General features: G+C 40.3%; 1 protein-coding gene across 1 annotated transcript in view; it reads left to right on the forward strand.

The window, feature by feature from the left end:
* Positions 1-16,706, forward strand: part of ARHGEF28 (Rho guanine nucleotide exchange factor 28) — a 312,308-nt gene that overhangs the window by 52,845 nt on the left and 242,757 nt on the right. Inside the window, 1 exon segment of the mRNA XM_043591949.1 lies at positions 7,614-7,657. Within this exon segment, the coding sequence (XP_043447884.1) occupies positions 7,625-7,657 (33 nt within the window). The 5' untranslated portion in view covers positions 7,614-7,624.

Genomic DNA, 16,706 nt, shown 5'->3' on the forward strand with positions numbered 1-16,706 from the left:
GGGAGAGCAGGTATCAGGGACGTTCCCTACAGGGAATCTCCTTAAAAGGAGGACCAAGGTCTCATAGGAAACAGTGGTAGGAAAGAGATTTGCCTGGGGTTCTATTATGAAAAGGAGTATCCCCTATAAAACTTTGTATTTGACTTCTGTGGCTAGCACGCAGCACAGCATCATGGGTAAGAGTACAAGCTTTGAAGCAGGAAGCTCGAATACCTGTTCTACCATGTGTAGTGTGACCTAGTGCCTTGCAGTTTTTTTTTTTAATTTCTTTTTTTAATGTTTATTTATTTTTGAGACAGAGACAGAGCATGAACGGGGGAGGGTCACAGAGAGAGGGAGACACAGAATCTGAAACAGGTTCCAGGCTCTGAGCCATCAGCCCAGAGCCCGACGCGGGGCTCGACCCCACAGACCGTGAGATGGTGACCTGAGTTGAAGTCTGACGACCAGCCGACTGAGCCACCCAGGCGCCCCGTGCCTTGCAGTTTTCAACTCTAATTCTTATTCTTAGGAGGGACATCAAGTGTAGTGTGTGGGGGGAGGTGTGGGGGGGGGGAGAGGGAGAGAGGAGGGGAGTGATGGTGGGGGCATTTATGGTTTTTGCCTGCCAAATTTGTTAATTGCAGAGCAGGACATGTTATCACACTGTATTTTCTTTTCTTTTTTCTTTTCTTTTCTTTTCTTTTCTTTTCTTTTCTTTTCTTTTCTTTTCTTTTCTTTCTCTCTCTTTGTTTCTTTCAGAGTGTAATTTCTTAGAAAATTATTACATTTCACACTTTCTTTAAATGCACCTTACATCTTTATTCTAATTAGCATTTTACATCAAACAATGAAACAAACATGCAAAAATAAAGCTCTCATCCAAAATACATGCATATCATACTGTATTTTCGAAGAGCTATCGTGAGCTATCGTTAGAATTAGTTAACAAGTTCTTGCATTTTCTCATAGGATAAAGAGGAGAAGAAATTCTTCCTTTAATACTGCAATGATCTTTAAGGCTTTATCTCCTTATGATTTCTTTTTTCACTTGTTAGTGGATCTCTGCCACATTCTCATTGATCAGTAGGATCACGATTTGAGAAGTTAGCCAATATTGAAAAATACTATTCTCGATTTTATTTAACCTAATTTCATCTTAAAAAAAAGATTTCCAATTTTATCTTGATAGGTATTTTATAACACCCAGTAACCACCTCAAGACCAAAACAAGTAACTACAAAACATCTAAAGTACAAGGGGGACTGGGTGGAGAACAGATGCTAGCCTTAAGTAAGGGGGCGGGAACTGAAGAATAAACTTGGGAGGGAGTTGTTCCTAATCTTCATGGTGGTCAGTTGATTCAAGAATCATTCTTAGGTTGCGGCACCTGGGTGGCTCAGTCGGTTAAGCGTCCGACTTCAGCTCAGGTCGTGCTCTCGCGGTTTGTGGGTTCGAGCCCCGCGTTCGTGTTCTGTGCTGACAGCTCAGATCCTGGACCCTGCTTCGGATTCTGTGCCTCCTTCTCTCTCTCTGCCCCTCCCCCACTTGTGCTCTGTCTCTATCAAAAAGAAATAAATATAAAAAAAAATTAAAACAGTTATTCTTAGGTTTAGGTAACTTTTGCTTCAGTGTAAACTTACAACTGCAGGGATTTGTAAATGAAGATTCAGGCAAGTAAGACTTCCTCCATGGTTCCTCTCATGGCTGCTGTGAGGCTTCTCTGAGGTGTTGGTAAAATACATAGCACAGTGCCTAACCACATCATTAGCCTTCCAAGTATAGTTACTAATAGTATTAGTAAATATTTGACCATTATTTGTTAATAGGTTTTGTAAGAGGTGTACCAGCCAAAGTTTTTGGCATGTTCAAACACAAAGTTCAAGTCATAGATTTTATATGGAGTTAGTCTTAGAAACCCAGAATTTCATAAAGTCAAGAATGATTATTTACTGTGAAAGTTGAATGTTATATTTTCTCTTATTTTTAAGTTGGAATATTCTCTTCACCTTTTAAATGGTCTAATTTTTATTAGAAGTAACTAGCAAAACGAAGATCCTGAAACATTAGGCATTCTTTCTAGTATGTGTGAAATATTGAATATTTTGCATCATGATGTTCTTTTTATAAGAATTTTTTCCTCTGTTTTGGGAGCAAACTTAAAAATTGTGGCTGTGTACCAAGACCCCCTATCGTTCTCTGGTGTCTGCAAGAAAGACTGGAAATTGGCCTTAAATTTCCCAAGACACATTTTTGAAAAATAAAATATTAAAACAGTACTCGAGTCTAAGAATTTTTGAAAATCCAAATGGAGAACTCAAATTAGGAAACGTAGACCATGATATTTGTGTGGTGAAAAGCTGGTGTGTGTAGAACTTGTCTAGCAAATACAAACTGGTTTTGTTATTAAACTTGATAATAAAGGAGGCACAATATGATTTAGCCATGCATCTCTGCAAGGGAGCACAGATCTTGCTGCTCTTGACTATGTATGAAGCATCAGTTTTGGAAAAATTCAAATGAGAATACGGTTTTTTATACCTATATCAGTTTGAACTTCCGAGTATTGGAGTATATAATACATGTACCTCAAATGATTCTGTCTCTGATAGGGGCTTTTAGAAAGTTTGGAACCAAGGCTGAGAACCGTGGGGACTTTAGTTTTAGTTTATTTTTTATTTATTAATTTTAACGTTTATTTATTTTTGAGACAGAGAGAGAGCATGAACGGGGGAGGGGCAGAGAGAGGGAGACACAGAATCTGAAACAGGCTCCAGGCTCTGAGCTGTCAGCACAGAGCCCGACGCGGGGCTCGAACTCACAGACTGTGAGATCATGACCTGAGCCGAAGTCGGACGCTCAACAGACTAAGCCACCCAGGCGCCCCTGTTTTAGTTTATTTTTAAAAGCGGTGAAAAGTGAGGTCTCCAAAAAACAAAACAATTGCTGTTCTCAATGGTTGTTAGATTTCTGTACTCAAAAATGGCAAAAGCTAGAGTGGGTGGGAATAATGGAATCCGAGTTCTTACGTGGAAGGTGAAATAGAAAGGAATATTTAGCCCTTGATGTTTCTTGACCTTTGGCCTGTCATCCTATTAGACTGTGGATTGGGAGCCCTCATTTGCAGTCTGCCTCACATGGTCTGAAAGGTGTAGAGAAGCTGGATCCCTCTTAGCTTTTATAAATTTTTTTTTTAATGTTTATTTTTGACAGAGAGACACAGCATGAGCGGGGGAGGGGCAGAGAGAGAGAGGGAGACACAGAATCGGAAGCAGGCTGCGGGCTCCAGGCTCTGAGCAGGGCTCGAACTCACTGACCGAGAGATGATGACCTGGGCCGAAGTCGGACGCTCAACCGACGGAGCCACCCAGGCGCCCCTCGATCCCTCTTAGCTTTAAAGAGGTGTGACCTTGCACTCTGCCCTGCAGTCCAGCTTGCAGGCCCTTGCCACCTAGAACCTCAGCAGGGGGGGTGGGGGGAGCTCGGGAAACCCCACAGCTTATTCCTTAGTCTAGTAAGGCTGCATTGAGACCCCTGTGGGAAAAGTACCCACAGCCTGGCAAGTGGGGACAAAGGCTTACCTAGAAGGAACAGATCCGCAAGATGTCACGTACCCTTACTAAGTTAAAAAAAAAAAAAAAAGTGTATCCTTATTTTTTTAATTTATAAATTGTACTACTGCAACAGTATATTTTTTCAAACTTACTCCACATTTAAAAACCTATGAAGATTAAATGCGATTAATAACCCTTTTTGTTCTCACTAAAAACATTGATGTACAATACATGTCAGCGGAAGTAATAAAACAAATGGGTCATTATTTTGAAAACCTTGGTTTAAAATACTCTATAACCCTTCTTTTTAATTTTTTAAGTTTTTTGTTATTTTAATTAGAGAGAGAGAGAGAGAGACAGAGACAAAGCACAAACGAGGAAGGGGCAGAGAGAGAGGGAGACACAGAATCTGAAGCAGGCTCCAGGCTCTGAGCTGTCAGCACAGAGCCCCATATGGGGCTCCAGCCCGCGAACTGGGTGATCAAGACCTGAGCTGAAGTCAGCCACTTAATCAACTGAGCCACCCAGGTGCCCCTACTCTGTAACCCTTCTGTTTGAATGTCTGGTTCAAAGCCCTTTGACTTTGAAGTTGGATTTAATGTGTGTCACAGCTGAAGAGAACCTCATTATGATATATATATTCTAATACAAGTGCAGTGCTGGCTAAACTTAAAAATTTGGGGCTTTATGTATTAATCCCATCCACTAATTATACAAGTTTATTAATTTTTTTTAACGTTTTTATTTATTTTTGAGACAGGGAGAGACAGAGCATGAACAGGAGAGGGTCAGAGAGAGGGAGACACAGAATCCAAAACAGGCTCCAGGCTCTGAGCTGTCAGCACAGAGCCCGACACGGGGGCTCGAACTCACGGACCACGAGATCATGACCTGAGCCGAAGTTGGCCGCTTAACCGACTGAGCCACCCAGGTGCCCCACAAGTTTATTAATTTTTAAAAGTGGCTGCATGGGGCACCTGCGTGACTCAGTCAGTTAAGCACCTGACTCTTGATACTGGTTTAGGTTGGGATCTTGCAGTTGTGAGACTGAGCCCCACATCGGGCTCTGCACTGACTCTGGAGCCTGCTTGGGATTCTCTCCCTGTCCCCCTTCTCTGTGCTCCTCTCCGGCTTTCTGTCTCTCTCACATACACACGCTCTCTCCTACAAATAAAAATTAAAAAAATAAAGTGGCTGCAAACTCCCATCTTCCCTGATGTCAGTCGGTTCTCCTATAATTTAGAAGTTGTTATGTTTTAAAAATACAAAACCTGTGAAACATTCAGTTTCAAAGATTTATATAGATTAGAAGGCTTTTTCCCCCCAAGAATTTGAAGCCTGCTGATATGAGGGCTTTATTAAGTTGCAAACTTTATTATTTTTTATATGAAATTTATTGTCAAATTGGTTTCCATACAACACCCAGCGCTCATCCCAAAATATGCCCTCTTCAATACCCATCACCCACCCTCCCCTCCCTCCCACCTCCCATCGGCCCTCAGTTCTCATTTTTTAAGAGTCTCTTATACTTTTAAGTTGCAAACTTTAATTACTGCAAGAAAATGACAAAACAGTGGTAGCACGTACTAATCTCCTTTTTGAAAATGTTATGGCATATACTATCTAACAGTTGAATTTCCTTTAAGAATTTTCACTTACTGAAATATCACCCCTTCTTGATGGAAAGGGCTATATGTATTCCAAATACTATATGTATTTGTAAAAATGGATGTTTTTACAGACATGTCATAAACAGCCACTTTTTGTAGAAAAACGAGAACACTTCTATTTTGGGAAGCGAAAATTGTGTAGGACATATTAAATAAAGTGGGACAGTGTTTTAAAAGACTTTGCCACAGTATAACTAATACGACTCAATACGGTGTGTGGATGTTTATGGTCCTTAGCAATGTCATTACAGAAATTGTAGATTGGACTGTGTTTGAAATTCATTACGGTACTTTGCCCATGGATGACACAGGGAATGAATTTCACTTACGGTGCCTTTTAAGGTTCTTATCCAAGCAGCTGCCCTACCTAGTGGTTGTAGTTGAATGCTTTTCCCTTAGGAGATTACTCTTTATTAAAGAAGTAATTCACTCTTCAGATTAAGTCCATATTCTCTTCACAAGTGGTTTCTTAGTTTCTCTCCCTCTCTCCCTCTGTACCCCTCCTTCCCACCTTCCCTTCCTTTCTGCAAGCAGGGGAGAGGGGCAGAGAGCGGGAGTCCCAAGCAGGCTTCATACTCAGCACTGAGCCTGAAGCAGGGCTTGATCTCAAGACCCTGGCATCATGACCTGAGCCAAAATCAAGACTCAGATGCACAACTGACTGAGCCATCCAGGTGCCCCAGAAGTGGTTTCTTGGAGATGTATTATCAGATAAAATCTAGAAAGCTGAGTAAGGGAAAACATCACTTCTACGAGTGTATGGCAAACCTCTTACACAGATGATGTATTCTAAGATTCATTAAAATACTCAGTAGTCTTCAAAGTTTTGTTCATAAAGGAATGAATTTATATTATTTTCTGTGTATTGCGGTCCTTTTGAAACCACATTGACTGTAGAATGCACTCTTGCTATTAAGCAAAAATTTTAAAAGGTTGTAATTGTATCAAGTTTTGTGAAAGTTTTTTAAAAGATTGCAATGGTTTATGGCATGCCTGTAAACACAGGTTAAAAACAGTTGCTGATACCTTGAAGCACATTACACATTTAGGGTAAGGGATCGTGGTATATGCTATTGGGTGTACTTTCAAAATTTAAATACATACCTGAAAGCTGATTTTTTTGCGGGGGGGGGGGTGCGGGGGGATGGAGATTATAAGGCATTGCTCTTAGTCATTTTAATTTCCCTGTAGGGTTGATGAATAATTCGTATTTAGGAATGAGAGACTGATTTGTCATATTCTTGTTAGTATTGTCTTCCATTTGAAGATTCCTTCCTGGAATTCTTAAGCCATTCATCTAATTTATGAGGCGAGTTTTATTAAGAATTGATGATAATAGATAAGCCCATTTAAGTGGGTCTACATAAATGGCCACAGGGCACAGTGTGTTGGTAATGAGCTTGGTCTTCTCTCAGGATAACTTAGGGAGTATAACTTGTGACCTAGGAGGGTGCCAGTGGCAGTGTGAGTATGAAGTGTTAATAAACCGGAAGTTAAAAGTTGTTACCAAAAAAAAAGAACTTTCTGTATTTTCCTTCTCGCCAAGTGTATACTTGGGGTATTATTGCACTAAATGTCCCAATTCAGGTTGCTATGTGCCCTGTCACCCATCGCCGAGGTACTGCAGCTGGTGTGGCCTGGGAAGGAGAGCCAGGATTGGCCTGGTGAGCAGAACTCGGGTGGTGGTGGGGTCTCTGTCTTGCCCCATTCACAGTTCTCATCCAGCCCACTCCTCACTTTGTCCCGGTTTTTAGGGCTCTCTTGTTGAGCTGTGCATTTTTTGAGGGCCGAACCACCTCCTGGTCATCTTTGTGGATTGTTTGGCCCACTGTAGGTGTTCATTGAACGTCTTGAATAATGGTTGCTTTTTTTCCCTAAGCTTCAAGGTGGTTTCTGGATGTGGGTTTTACAGGGGCAGGCATGTAGTTGGTGGAGTGGTTGGTAACTGGAGTACATACCCGCCCTCCTGAGATCACATGACTGAAACCTTTGCCCTCTGGATGTTCAGCAAAGAAGTGTCTTGCTCCTGGGGTCTCCTGCGTCATTTGGACCGCGGTGAACTCTAACCTCAGAGACCTCTATTATTCAAGTAGTTAAGGCAAAACTTTGAGTACGTTTATGTTGACTTTCTGGCTTTTGGAAATATTTCTCTCAAGAGCAGTCAATAGCATATTACCTGGGGTGGATAGGTTTCCCTTAGGTGTGGAAATTAACGTGAGAGAAGAAAAGGGGGGTGGTATTTGATACAGGTGGAATCTCTTTTCTGTAGTTCATGGTTTTGTCTCTGCAGTTTTCCCATCTATTGTTACTTCTCCCCCCTGGATAACTGAAGGGAGGGACACACAATTCTGCTGGTTGGTTACGCAGTGCCTCCTGTAATAACGGTTGTCATTCGTTATTTTCCTTGCAGATGCGGAAGCCATGGAGTTGAGCTGCAGCGATGTTCCTCTATACGTAAGTCTCTAAGTGTTGGATTTCGGGTCTAAATGACCCTTTCTTACACTCAAAACCTGTGTGACTGAAGTGGAGAGAAAGGTTTTGCTTGCTGTTTGAGGCTTAAAAAAACCCAAAAAACAAAAAACCAAAAAACGTGAACTGTCTTGTTTCAAGTATGTGTATGGACCCTTTTAAAAGTCATTGGCTCTTGGTTCTGAAGTCTGGGTTTTAATGATACTTATCTGAGTAATTTTATTTAAACTGTATAACTTCTGGACTCACAAACACCCGTTTCATTCATGTGAATGGTTTTTGAACGTTGTATTTTAGGATATACCGATATTGGTCAAGAATGTCTTCTAGGTGCGTCTTTGGATACGGTTCAGTGGCATTTGTGTCAGCTAAAATCATGAAATAGGAATTCCAAGGGCAAAGTGCTGGGACATCCACAGAATAGGTGGAGGATTGGGTGACAGAGATGCCCGATGAGATGCCTAGACAGGTGTGTGTTCTGCATTGAGGGAGGATTCTGCTCTGCACAGTTACTGAGTGTAACGGGGAAGGGAATGGATGGTCTCTTCACATATAAAGTGGGATAGGGCTTCATCCCCCTGCCCCCCTTATTTCCTTGAAATCTGAGTTGGTATTGGGTGGGCATGGATGGGTATGTGGGACCTGTGGTTTCAGGTAACTTTTGAATCATCGACTAATGGAATTCAGCAAGGTTATCCTTAATAGATTTAATTTAGGTTATCCTTAATAGAATGAAGTGTCAGGGAACTAGAACACACAATCAGAATCTTCAGTTAAAATCTTTTGATCCATTTCATTGCCCTCTCAACCTCAGATATACTCCACTCTCTTCTATAGAGAAAAACTGAATGATACTACTACTCTGTGCTTGATGTCAAAAGAACCAAGGTCAGTAGAGCAAGTCCCTGGTTCTAGAGTCAAATAGGTCAATGGCAGACTTGAGTACAATAGAGGATGGGAAGCTGGGGCCAGCCATGGTTGCAGCCCCTGATTCTAACTCAGAATTTACAACTATCGTTGTAACACAGAACTGCCTCTTCCCTTCTAAGGAGTTGCACTTCACACATCAGATGAGTAACGTGTGGGAAATAACCTCAAGGTCCCACATTAAGAAGAGAATACTACGAGAACTGCACGCAGCTACTGAAAACAATTTTGGGAAAGATGTTGAATAGTGAAAACATTACTAATTTAAGAAATGGAAAAATAAAGAATGCTCCATGTATATACTTTGTGGTTTCTTTTTTTTTTTTTTTTTTAAATTTTTTTTAACGTTTATTTATTTTTGGGACAGAGAGAGACAGAGCATGAACGGGGGAGGGGCAGAGAGAGAGGGAGACACAGAATTGAAAACAGGCTCCAGGCTCTGAGCCATCAGCCCAGAGCCTGACGCGGGGCTGGAACTCACGGACCGCGAGATCGTGACCTGGCTGAAGTCGGACGCTTAACCGACTGCGCCACCCAGGTGCCCCTACTTTGTGGTTTCAATTATGTTATCATGAAACAAGATGTCGTTGACTTGAAGTTTACTATATACCCGGTCCTATCTGCTAACCCTTCAGGTAGTGACAAGGGCAGCTTGAGGAAGACCTGTAACACCCTCCATCATGTCCACCTGCTTCCTCCAAATATTACAACTGTAGTAGTATCCTACCCACTAGATTATCATCAGACTAGGGAAGAGTCAGTACCCATAGCCTAAGGAAAGAAGGGATTTAAAAGGACCAGACAACAGTAAAAATAATTTTGTCTAATAAACAGAATATACTAATGGGAATGAAAGGGAGTAAGTGAAAGGTGTTAAGAAAACGTTACTCATAATCTGAGTACCTATAGATGTTTTATTAAAATGACACTTTGTCATTTCTAAAGTGCAGTTTTTTTCCACCCTCATTTTAACATCTCTGAAGCTGACATGCACTGTGCATTCCAGCATATGTCACGGTATAGTTATTACCTATGTGTGCGTGTCTTTGCTTACAATGCTCAAATGGTTGTCACTTAAGATTACATGTGTGCCTGGGAATGCACGCTGGTGCAGCCACTTTGGAAAAACAGCATGGAGGTTCCTCAAAAAACTAAAAATAGAACTACCCTATGACCCAGCAATTGCACTACTAGGCATTTATCCAAGGGATACAGGTGTGCTGTTTTGAAGGGACACATGCACCCCCATGTTGATAGCAGCACTATCCACAATAGCCAAAGTATGGAAAGAGCCCAAATGTCCATCGATGGATGAATGGATAAAGAAGATGTGGTATATATATACAATGAAGTATTACTCGGCAATCAAAAAGAATAAAATCTTGCCATTTGCAACTATGTGGATGGAACTGGAGGGTATGATGCTAAGCAGAATTAGAGAAAGACAAAAATCATATGACTTCACTGGTGTGCACAGAAGTGCACCTGATAGGACTGAAGAGGTGCCGTGAGGTAAGGGAGAGAACTAAAGATAACTCTGAAGAAGTCTGGCTGCACTTTGCAAATAGGTGGATGGAACTGGAGGGTATTATGCTAAGTGATATTAGAGAAAGATAAACATCATATGACTTCACTCATATGAGGACTTTAAGATACAAAACAGAAGAACATAAGGGAACGGAAACAAAAATAATATGAAAACAGAGGGGGACAAAACAGAAGAGACTCATAAATATGGACAACAAACTGAGGGTTATTGGAAGGGTTGTGGGAGGGGGGATGAGCTAAATGGGTAAGGGGCACTAAGGAATCTACGCCTGAAATCATTGTTGCACTATATGCTAACTAATTTGGATGTAAATTAAAAAAAGTAAAAAAACAAGTTAAAAAAAAAGATTACATGTGTGCCTTGTTGGTATAATAAAAACAAATCTAAAATCAATTTCTACCAAATTAATAACATGTAAACAGAGCACACATAAGAACTATACTAAAAGTTGTTTTTGTGCTTTGGGGTAGACCTCTGCTTTTCTGTCTTCAGAGGTTTGATGAATATTTACTTGTAGCTTCTAGTTTATTAAATTCTGGTTTATAAATGTTTAATTTTTAAATTCACACATGAATTAAATGCTTTCAAAATGATTCCATTACAATTTGGCATTAAAAAGTTAAGTTATGGGGCGCCTGGGTGGCGCAGTCGGTTAAGCGTCCGACTTCAGCCAGGTCACGATCTCGCGGTCCGTGAGTTCGAGCCCCGCGTCGGGCTCTGGGCTGATGGCTCAGAGCCTGGAGCCTGTTTCCAATTCTGTGTCTCCCTCTCTCTCTGACCCTCCCCCATTCATGCTCTGTCTCTCTCTGTCCCAAAAATAAACAAACGTTGAAAAAAAAAAAGTTATTATGGGGGTACCTGGGTGGCTCAGTCAGTTAAGCATGCAACTTGGCTCAGGTCATGATCTCCCAGTTTGTGGGTTTGAGCCCCACATCAGGCTCTGTGCTGACAGCTCAGAGCCTGGAGCCTCCTTCCCATTCTGTGTCTCCCTCTCTGCCCCTCCCCAACTAGTGCTCTGTCTCTCAAAAATAAACATTAAATTTTTTTTTTTTAAATTAAGTTACTCTGTACACACAGTAACACAGAAGACTTGGAAACAGCAACATGGTACACGATAAAATCTGTCTAAATCTAGAAGTTCTTGCAATGAGTATAAGATAAAATTCAAACATGTAATGATTAGAAATTTTTTAGTGGAATATAAAATGGAATTTATAACTGTATATTATGTATGCATTTATGTATACATACAGAAATTGTATATTATGTATATTTAACATGACACTTGATATGTATAATTGTATGTTATGTATATTTAACATGACTCTTACTTGATATGTATATAGATTGTAACCTGATTCTTTTAACCCACTTAAACATTTATGTCACTATTACAAATTGATCTCAGCCAATTTGACTCCTTGGACATATGTAGTAAGAGGTCAGAGAGTGTATATTATAGTAAAAACAAGTCTAAATTCAATTTCTACCAAATTAATAACATGTAAACAGAGCACATGTAAGAACTGTAGTAAAACTTGTTTTTGTATTTTGGGGTAGACCTGTTCTCTGCTTTCTGTCTTCAGAGGTTTGATAAATATTTACTTGTAGCTTCTAGTTTAATAAAGTCTCATTTATAAATGTTTAATTTTTAAAATTCATAGTTATATTTCATAAATTATAAAAATAGGAAATACCAAGAAAAATTAAAACCTTATGTTTAACTCTGTCATCAGTATAAGCACTGTTGATATTTGGTATGTTTTTCCAGAGTTCTATTTATATCTGTGTTGACTTTTATTGACATTAATGCATTTATTATTAAGGCATATATATAGATGATTTTTTATTTGATGGCAATGTATTGGATCTCTTTATTTTGATACTTTTATGTGCTAACAATCCTATTATGATTGGTTATTTTACAAAAATCATCTTTGGCAAGTGTATAATGTAAAATCCAAACAAAACTAGAAAGTTTAAAGGACTCACAACATATTGAGATACTTTCAAATTTTAAAATAATTGTATGCTAATGAAAAATCTCATGAAAATGGGCTCTAAAAAATAGAAATTGTAAGATTTATCTGAAGGAAGATTAGACCACATAAATGGAGTGATAATTATGGAGGAAAAAAATTGATAGAAATTATTTCCAACTTGGACTCACCCTCTACAAAAAGGCACCTTGTTCAGGTGGCACATACGTATATTTTTTCCCGTTCCTTTGATTATAAGCTGTTTCTTAAAAAAAAATTTTTTTTTCAACATTTATTTATTTTGGGGACAGAGAGAGACAGAGCATGAACGGGGGAGCGGCAGAGAGAGAGGGAGACACAGAATCCGAAACAGGCTTCAGGCTCTGAGCCATCAGCCCTGAGCCTGACTCGGGGCTCGAACTCACGGACCGCGAGATCGTGACCTGGCTGAAGTCGGATGCTTAACCGACTGCGCCACCCAGGCGCCCCGATTATAAGCTGTTTTGACGTGAGAATTTATCGTTCAAAAGTCTTTGCTTCTTGGTCACTAAAGAGAATCCTTACTTACAAAGATGGTAGACTTCATTTATAACTTCTAGTAGATTTTTGGATGCTCTTTAGGGTTTTCTTTTTTTTTTTTGCATTTTTTTTATTTTTTTATTTTTATTTTTGGGACAGAGAGAGACAGAGCACGAATGGGGGAGGGGCAGAGAGAGAGGGAGACACAGAATCGGTAACAGGCTCCAGGCTCTGAGCCATCAGCCCAGAGCCCGACATGGGGCTCGAACTCAGGGACCGCGAGATCGTGACCTGGCTGAAGTCGGACGCTTAACCGACTGCGCCACCCAGGCGCCCCTCTTTAGGGTTTTCTATACTTAGTACCTTGTCATCTGCAAGTAGTGGAAGTTTTACTTCTTCCTTACCAACGTGGATGCCTTTTTTATTTTTTGTTGTCCAATTGCCGTGGAGAGGACTTTGAGTACTGTGTTGAATAAAAAGTGGTGAGAGTGGACATCCTTGTCTTGTTTATGACCTTATCAGAAAAGCTCTCCGTTTTTTGCCATTGAATATGATGTTAGCTATGGTTTTTTCATGTATGCCCTTTATTATGTTGAGGTATATTCCCCCTAAACCTACTTTGTTGAGGGTGTGTATGTATCTATATCTATATCTGTATCTGTATCTGTATCTGTATCTATATCTATATATCTATATATCTATATATCTATATATCTTAATGTTTATTTATTTTGAGAGAGTAGATGCACACAGGGAAGGGGGCAGAGAGAGAGGGAGTGAGAGAATCCCAGGTAGGCTCTGTACTGTCCGTGCAGAGTCCATTGTGGGGCTCGAACTCAGAAACCATGAGATCATGACCTGAGCTGAAACCAAGTGTCAGGTGCCTAACTGACTGAGCCACCCAGGTGCTCCTGTTGAGCGGTTTTGTCATGCATGGACGTTGTACTTTCCTTCTTTCTTTCTTTCTTTTTTTTTTTAATCTTTATTTATTTTTGTCAGCGAGAGACCGAGCATGAGCATGGGAGGGGCAGCGAGAGAGGGAGACACAGAATCAGAAGCAGGCTCCAGGTTCTGGGCTGTCAACACAGAGCCTGACACAGGGCTCGAACTCACGAACGGCAAGATCATGACCTGAGCTGAAGTCAGATGCTTAACCGACTGAGCCACCCAGGTGCCCCTAGAAGCATTTTTAATTTTATATTGAAGTGTTCTATATTGTCGAGTCTGTTTTTCTTTTTTGCCCGCACAATTTTTGTTCCCATTCCTTTGTGTTAGTTTCTCTGTAGTATTTTTGAATCTTGGTCTATTTCTTATGCCCATATAGTTTCATCACCTTGGGTATTTTATTGTGAGCACAAAGAAAGAAATTAACATATTTTTCTCTATTTCAGGAATTCGTTTCAGAGGGTGTGGTAATTTTTGATTCTGTCTGGTGTGCTATAGAACTTTATAGATTTTTTGAAAACTATTTCCACTTGCTTGTCTTTAGGAAGGGAGACAGTGTTGGGGATGCAAGGATATTCCTCAGATTAGTCACAGACTGCCTCTAATTTTTAAAACAAACAATGGAGGTTCATTGACTTGCTATTGCAGGAAAAGAGAAACACTGCACCGTAATAAGATTAGAGAAGAAGCAGGGGTTGGCAGCTGGTAGCCAAGAGTTTTTATAATACCGATTTGTAGACCGTGGGGATGTGGACCTTGCAAATCCAATTTTCAGCCTCTGAGCAGCTTCCTGCATCTGTGTTCTAAGGGGGCACTAAAGGAGCCGCTTTGGAAGGTCAGGCCGTTTGTTCACGATAGAGGAAAATAGCAGACACATGCAGTCTGGCTTGAGGTCTAGGCTTAAGGTGTAGGCTGAGTTGACAACATGCTTTGGGGAGGAGGAGGAGGAGTGTTAGGCTAGCAAAGAGTTGTAGTGATGAAGCTAATGACGTTTGAAAGCCTGGAAGAGTGTCAGTTATAATTAATTGATGTAAAATGTTCTCTTTTTTTTTTCTTCTTTTTTGAGAAAGAGTGTGTGCATGCACATGTGTATGGGGAAAGGGCAGAGGAACAGGGAGAGAGACTCTTAAGCAGGTTCCATGCCCAGCTTGGTGCTCGCTCTCACAAACTGTGGGATAATGACCTGAGCCTAAATCAAGAGTTGGATGTTTCCCTGACTTGAGCCTGCCAGGTGTCCTGAAGATGTTCTCTGTCGTAAACCATCTTTATTTTTTATAATTTTTTTCTAATGTTTGTTTATTTTTGAGACAGAGCACGAGTGGGGGAGGGGCAGGGAGACAGAATCTGAAGCAGGCTCCCGGCTCTTGAGCTGTCTGCACAGGGCCTGATATGGGGCTTGAACCCGTCGACTGCGAGATCATGACCTGAGCTGAGGTCGGACGCTCAACCGACTGAGCTACCCAGGCGCCCCTGTCTTAAACCTTCTTAATTGACAGCACTTGGGAGCTTAAAAGTCCTATATTGCAAGCCATTAAGTTATTTTTATTTTTATTTATTTTTTTTTAATATATTAAAAAAATTTTTTTTTCAACGTTTATTTATTTTGGGGACAGAGAGAGACAGAGCATGAATGGGGGAGGGGCAGAGAGAGAGGGAGAGACAGAATCAGAAACAGGCTCCAGGCTCTGAGCCATCAGCCCAGAGCCCGACGCGGGGCTCGAACTCACGGACCGCGAGATCGTGACCTGGCTGAAGTCGGACGCTTAACCGACTGCGCCACCCAGGCGCCCCAAGTTATTTTTATTTTTTTAGTTTGTTGTTTTTAGTCCTTTGTTTCCTAGTTTGTACATAAAAAGATCAGAAATGATGCAAGTAGAGCTTAAGAGGTGATATTTTGCTTACTTGGTATTTGATTGAATTTTCAAAGAGGAAGAGATTTTGCATCTGCAAGCCAAATAGTGTTTTTGCTATTCGGTGTTTTTGACTACTTGTTAAATTGAGTTGCCTCAAAGTTTTTGTAGATTAATAAATGTCATAAAACAGATACATGTTAAACTTGTTAATCTAGGAACTTGCTTTTTCCACATTTTATTTTTATGTAAGTTATAATTAGCCCTAATCTTCCCCCGAACAGCTCAGTGCTGTGAATAAAACAGACGAGCTCTTCCTTGGGAACTTGTTGACTGCAAAGGCTTTTTTCGCAATGAAAATAGCTTTATTCTAGATAAAGTTAGTTAAATAACACTTGCTCATGACAAAAAAAAAAAATAAGCACAAATTATTAGCAATTACTTTTTGCAAAATTTGTACATACACTGTTCCATGAAAGGAATCCTATGGAAAATCTGTTAGGACCTTTAGCAGATCTCAGTAATCATTCCTCTCCATTTTATACCTCCTTTTCTGTCCTCCCTGGTAACTGCTGTTGAAAGTTGATGCATTTTTGTCAGCAGCATTATAATCCCTGGTGAACTTGTTGGCAAAAAGAATATGAGACCTTTACCTCCGACCTACTGAATCAGACATTCTGGTTGGTGGGGGGGTTGGGGGGGCAGCAGTCTGCATTTTAAAGCCACTTTGAGGTAGTTCTGTTGCACACTAAAGTTTGAGAACCACACTTACTGTATATATTTACACATTGTTGCGTGCTCCTACAGCCCTGTACATCAATTTAGACACAAGCTTTAACAAAATCATGAAAAAGCCTAGATCATATTTGGACTTCTGTATCTTTTCCAACTAAGCAATACTTGGTAGAAACTCCTCTAAATCATTAGACATAGTTCAAAGTCATTCTGTTTAATGAGTGGGTGTGGACCACTGTGGTGTGGTCCACCTCTGTGGATGAGTATTTACTCTGTTCTTGACAACCATTCACTAGATATGTTTGTCTGTATGTCTTTCTATATTAATATTTTTGTCTCTATAGGATAGATTCTTAGAGGGTGCATATTTCAAATCTTAATGAATTGCCTTGCAAATGAGATAGAACACTTAGCATTTCATTAAATATCTTTCTGGTATGTTTAATATCTTGTGTTTTTAGCTTCAATGACTAGTAATTATGAAATCGGTTCTCATTTTCATCGTGCAAAGGAAGGAAGTATATTCACTC

Source organism: Prionailurus bengalensis, chromosome A1 (genome assembly GCF_016509475.1).
Source record: "Prionailurus bengalensis isolate Pbe53 chromosome A1, Fcat_Pben_1.1_paternal_pri, whole genome shotgun sequence".
NCBI lineage: Eukaryota > Metazoa > Chordata > Mammalia > Carnivora > Felidae > Prionailurus > Prionailurus bengalensis.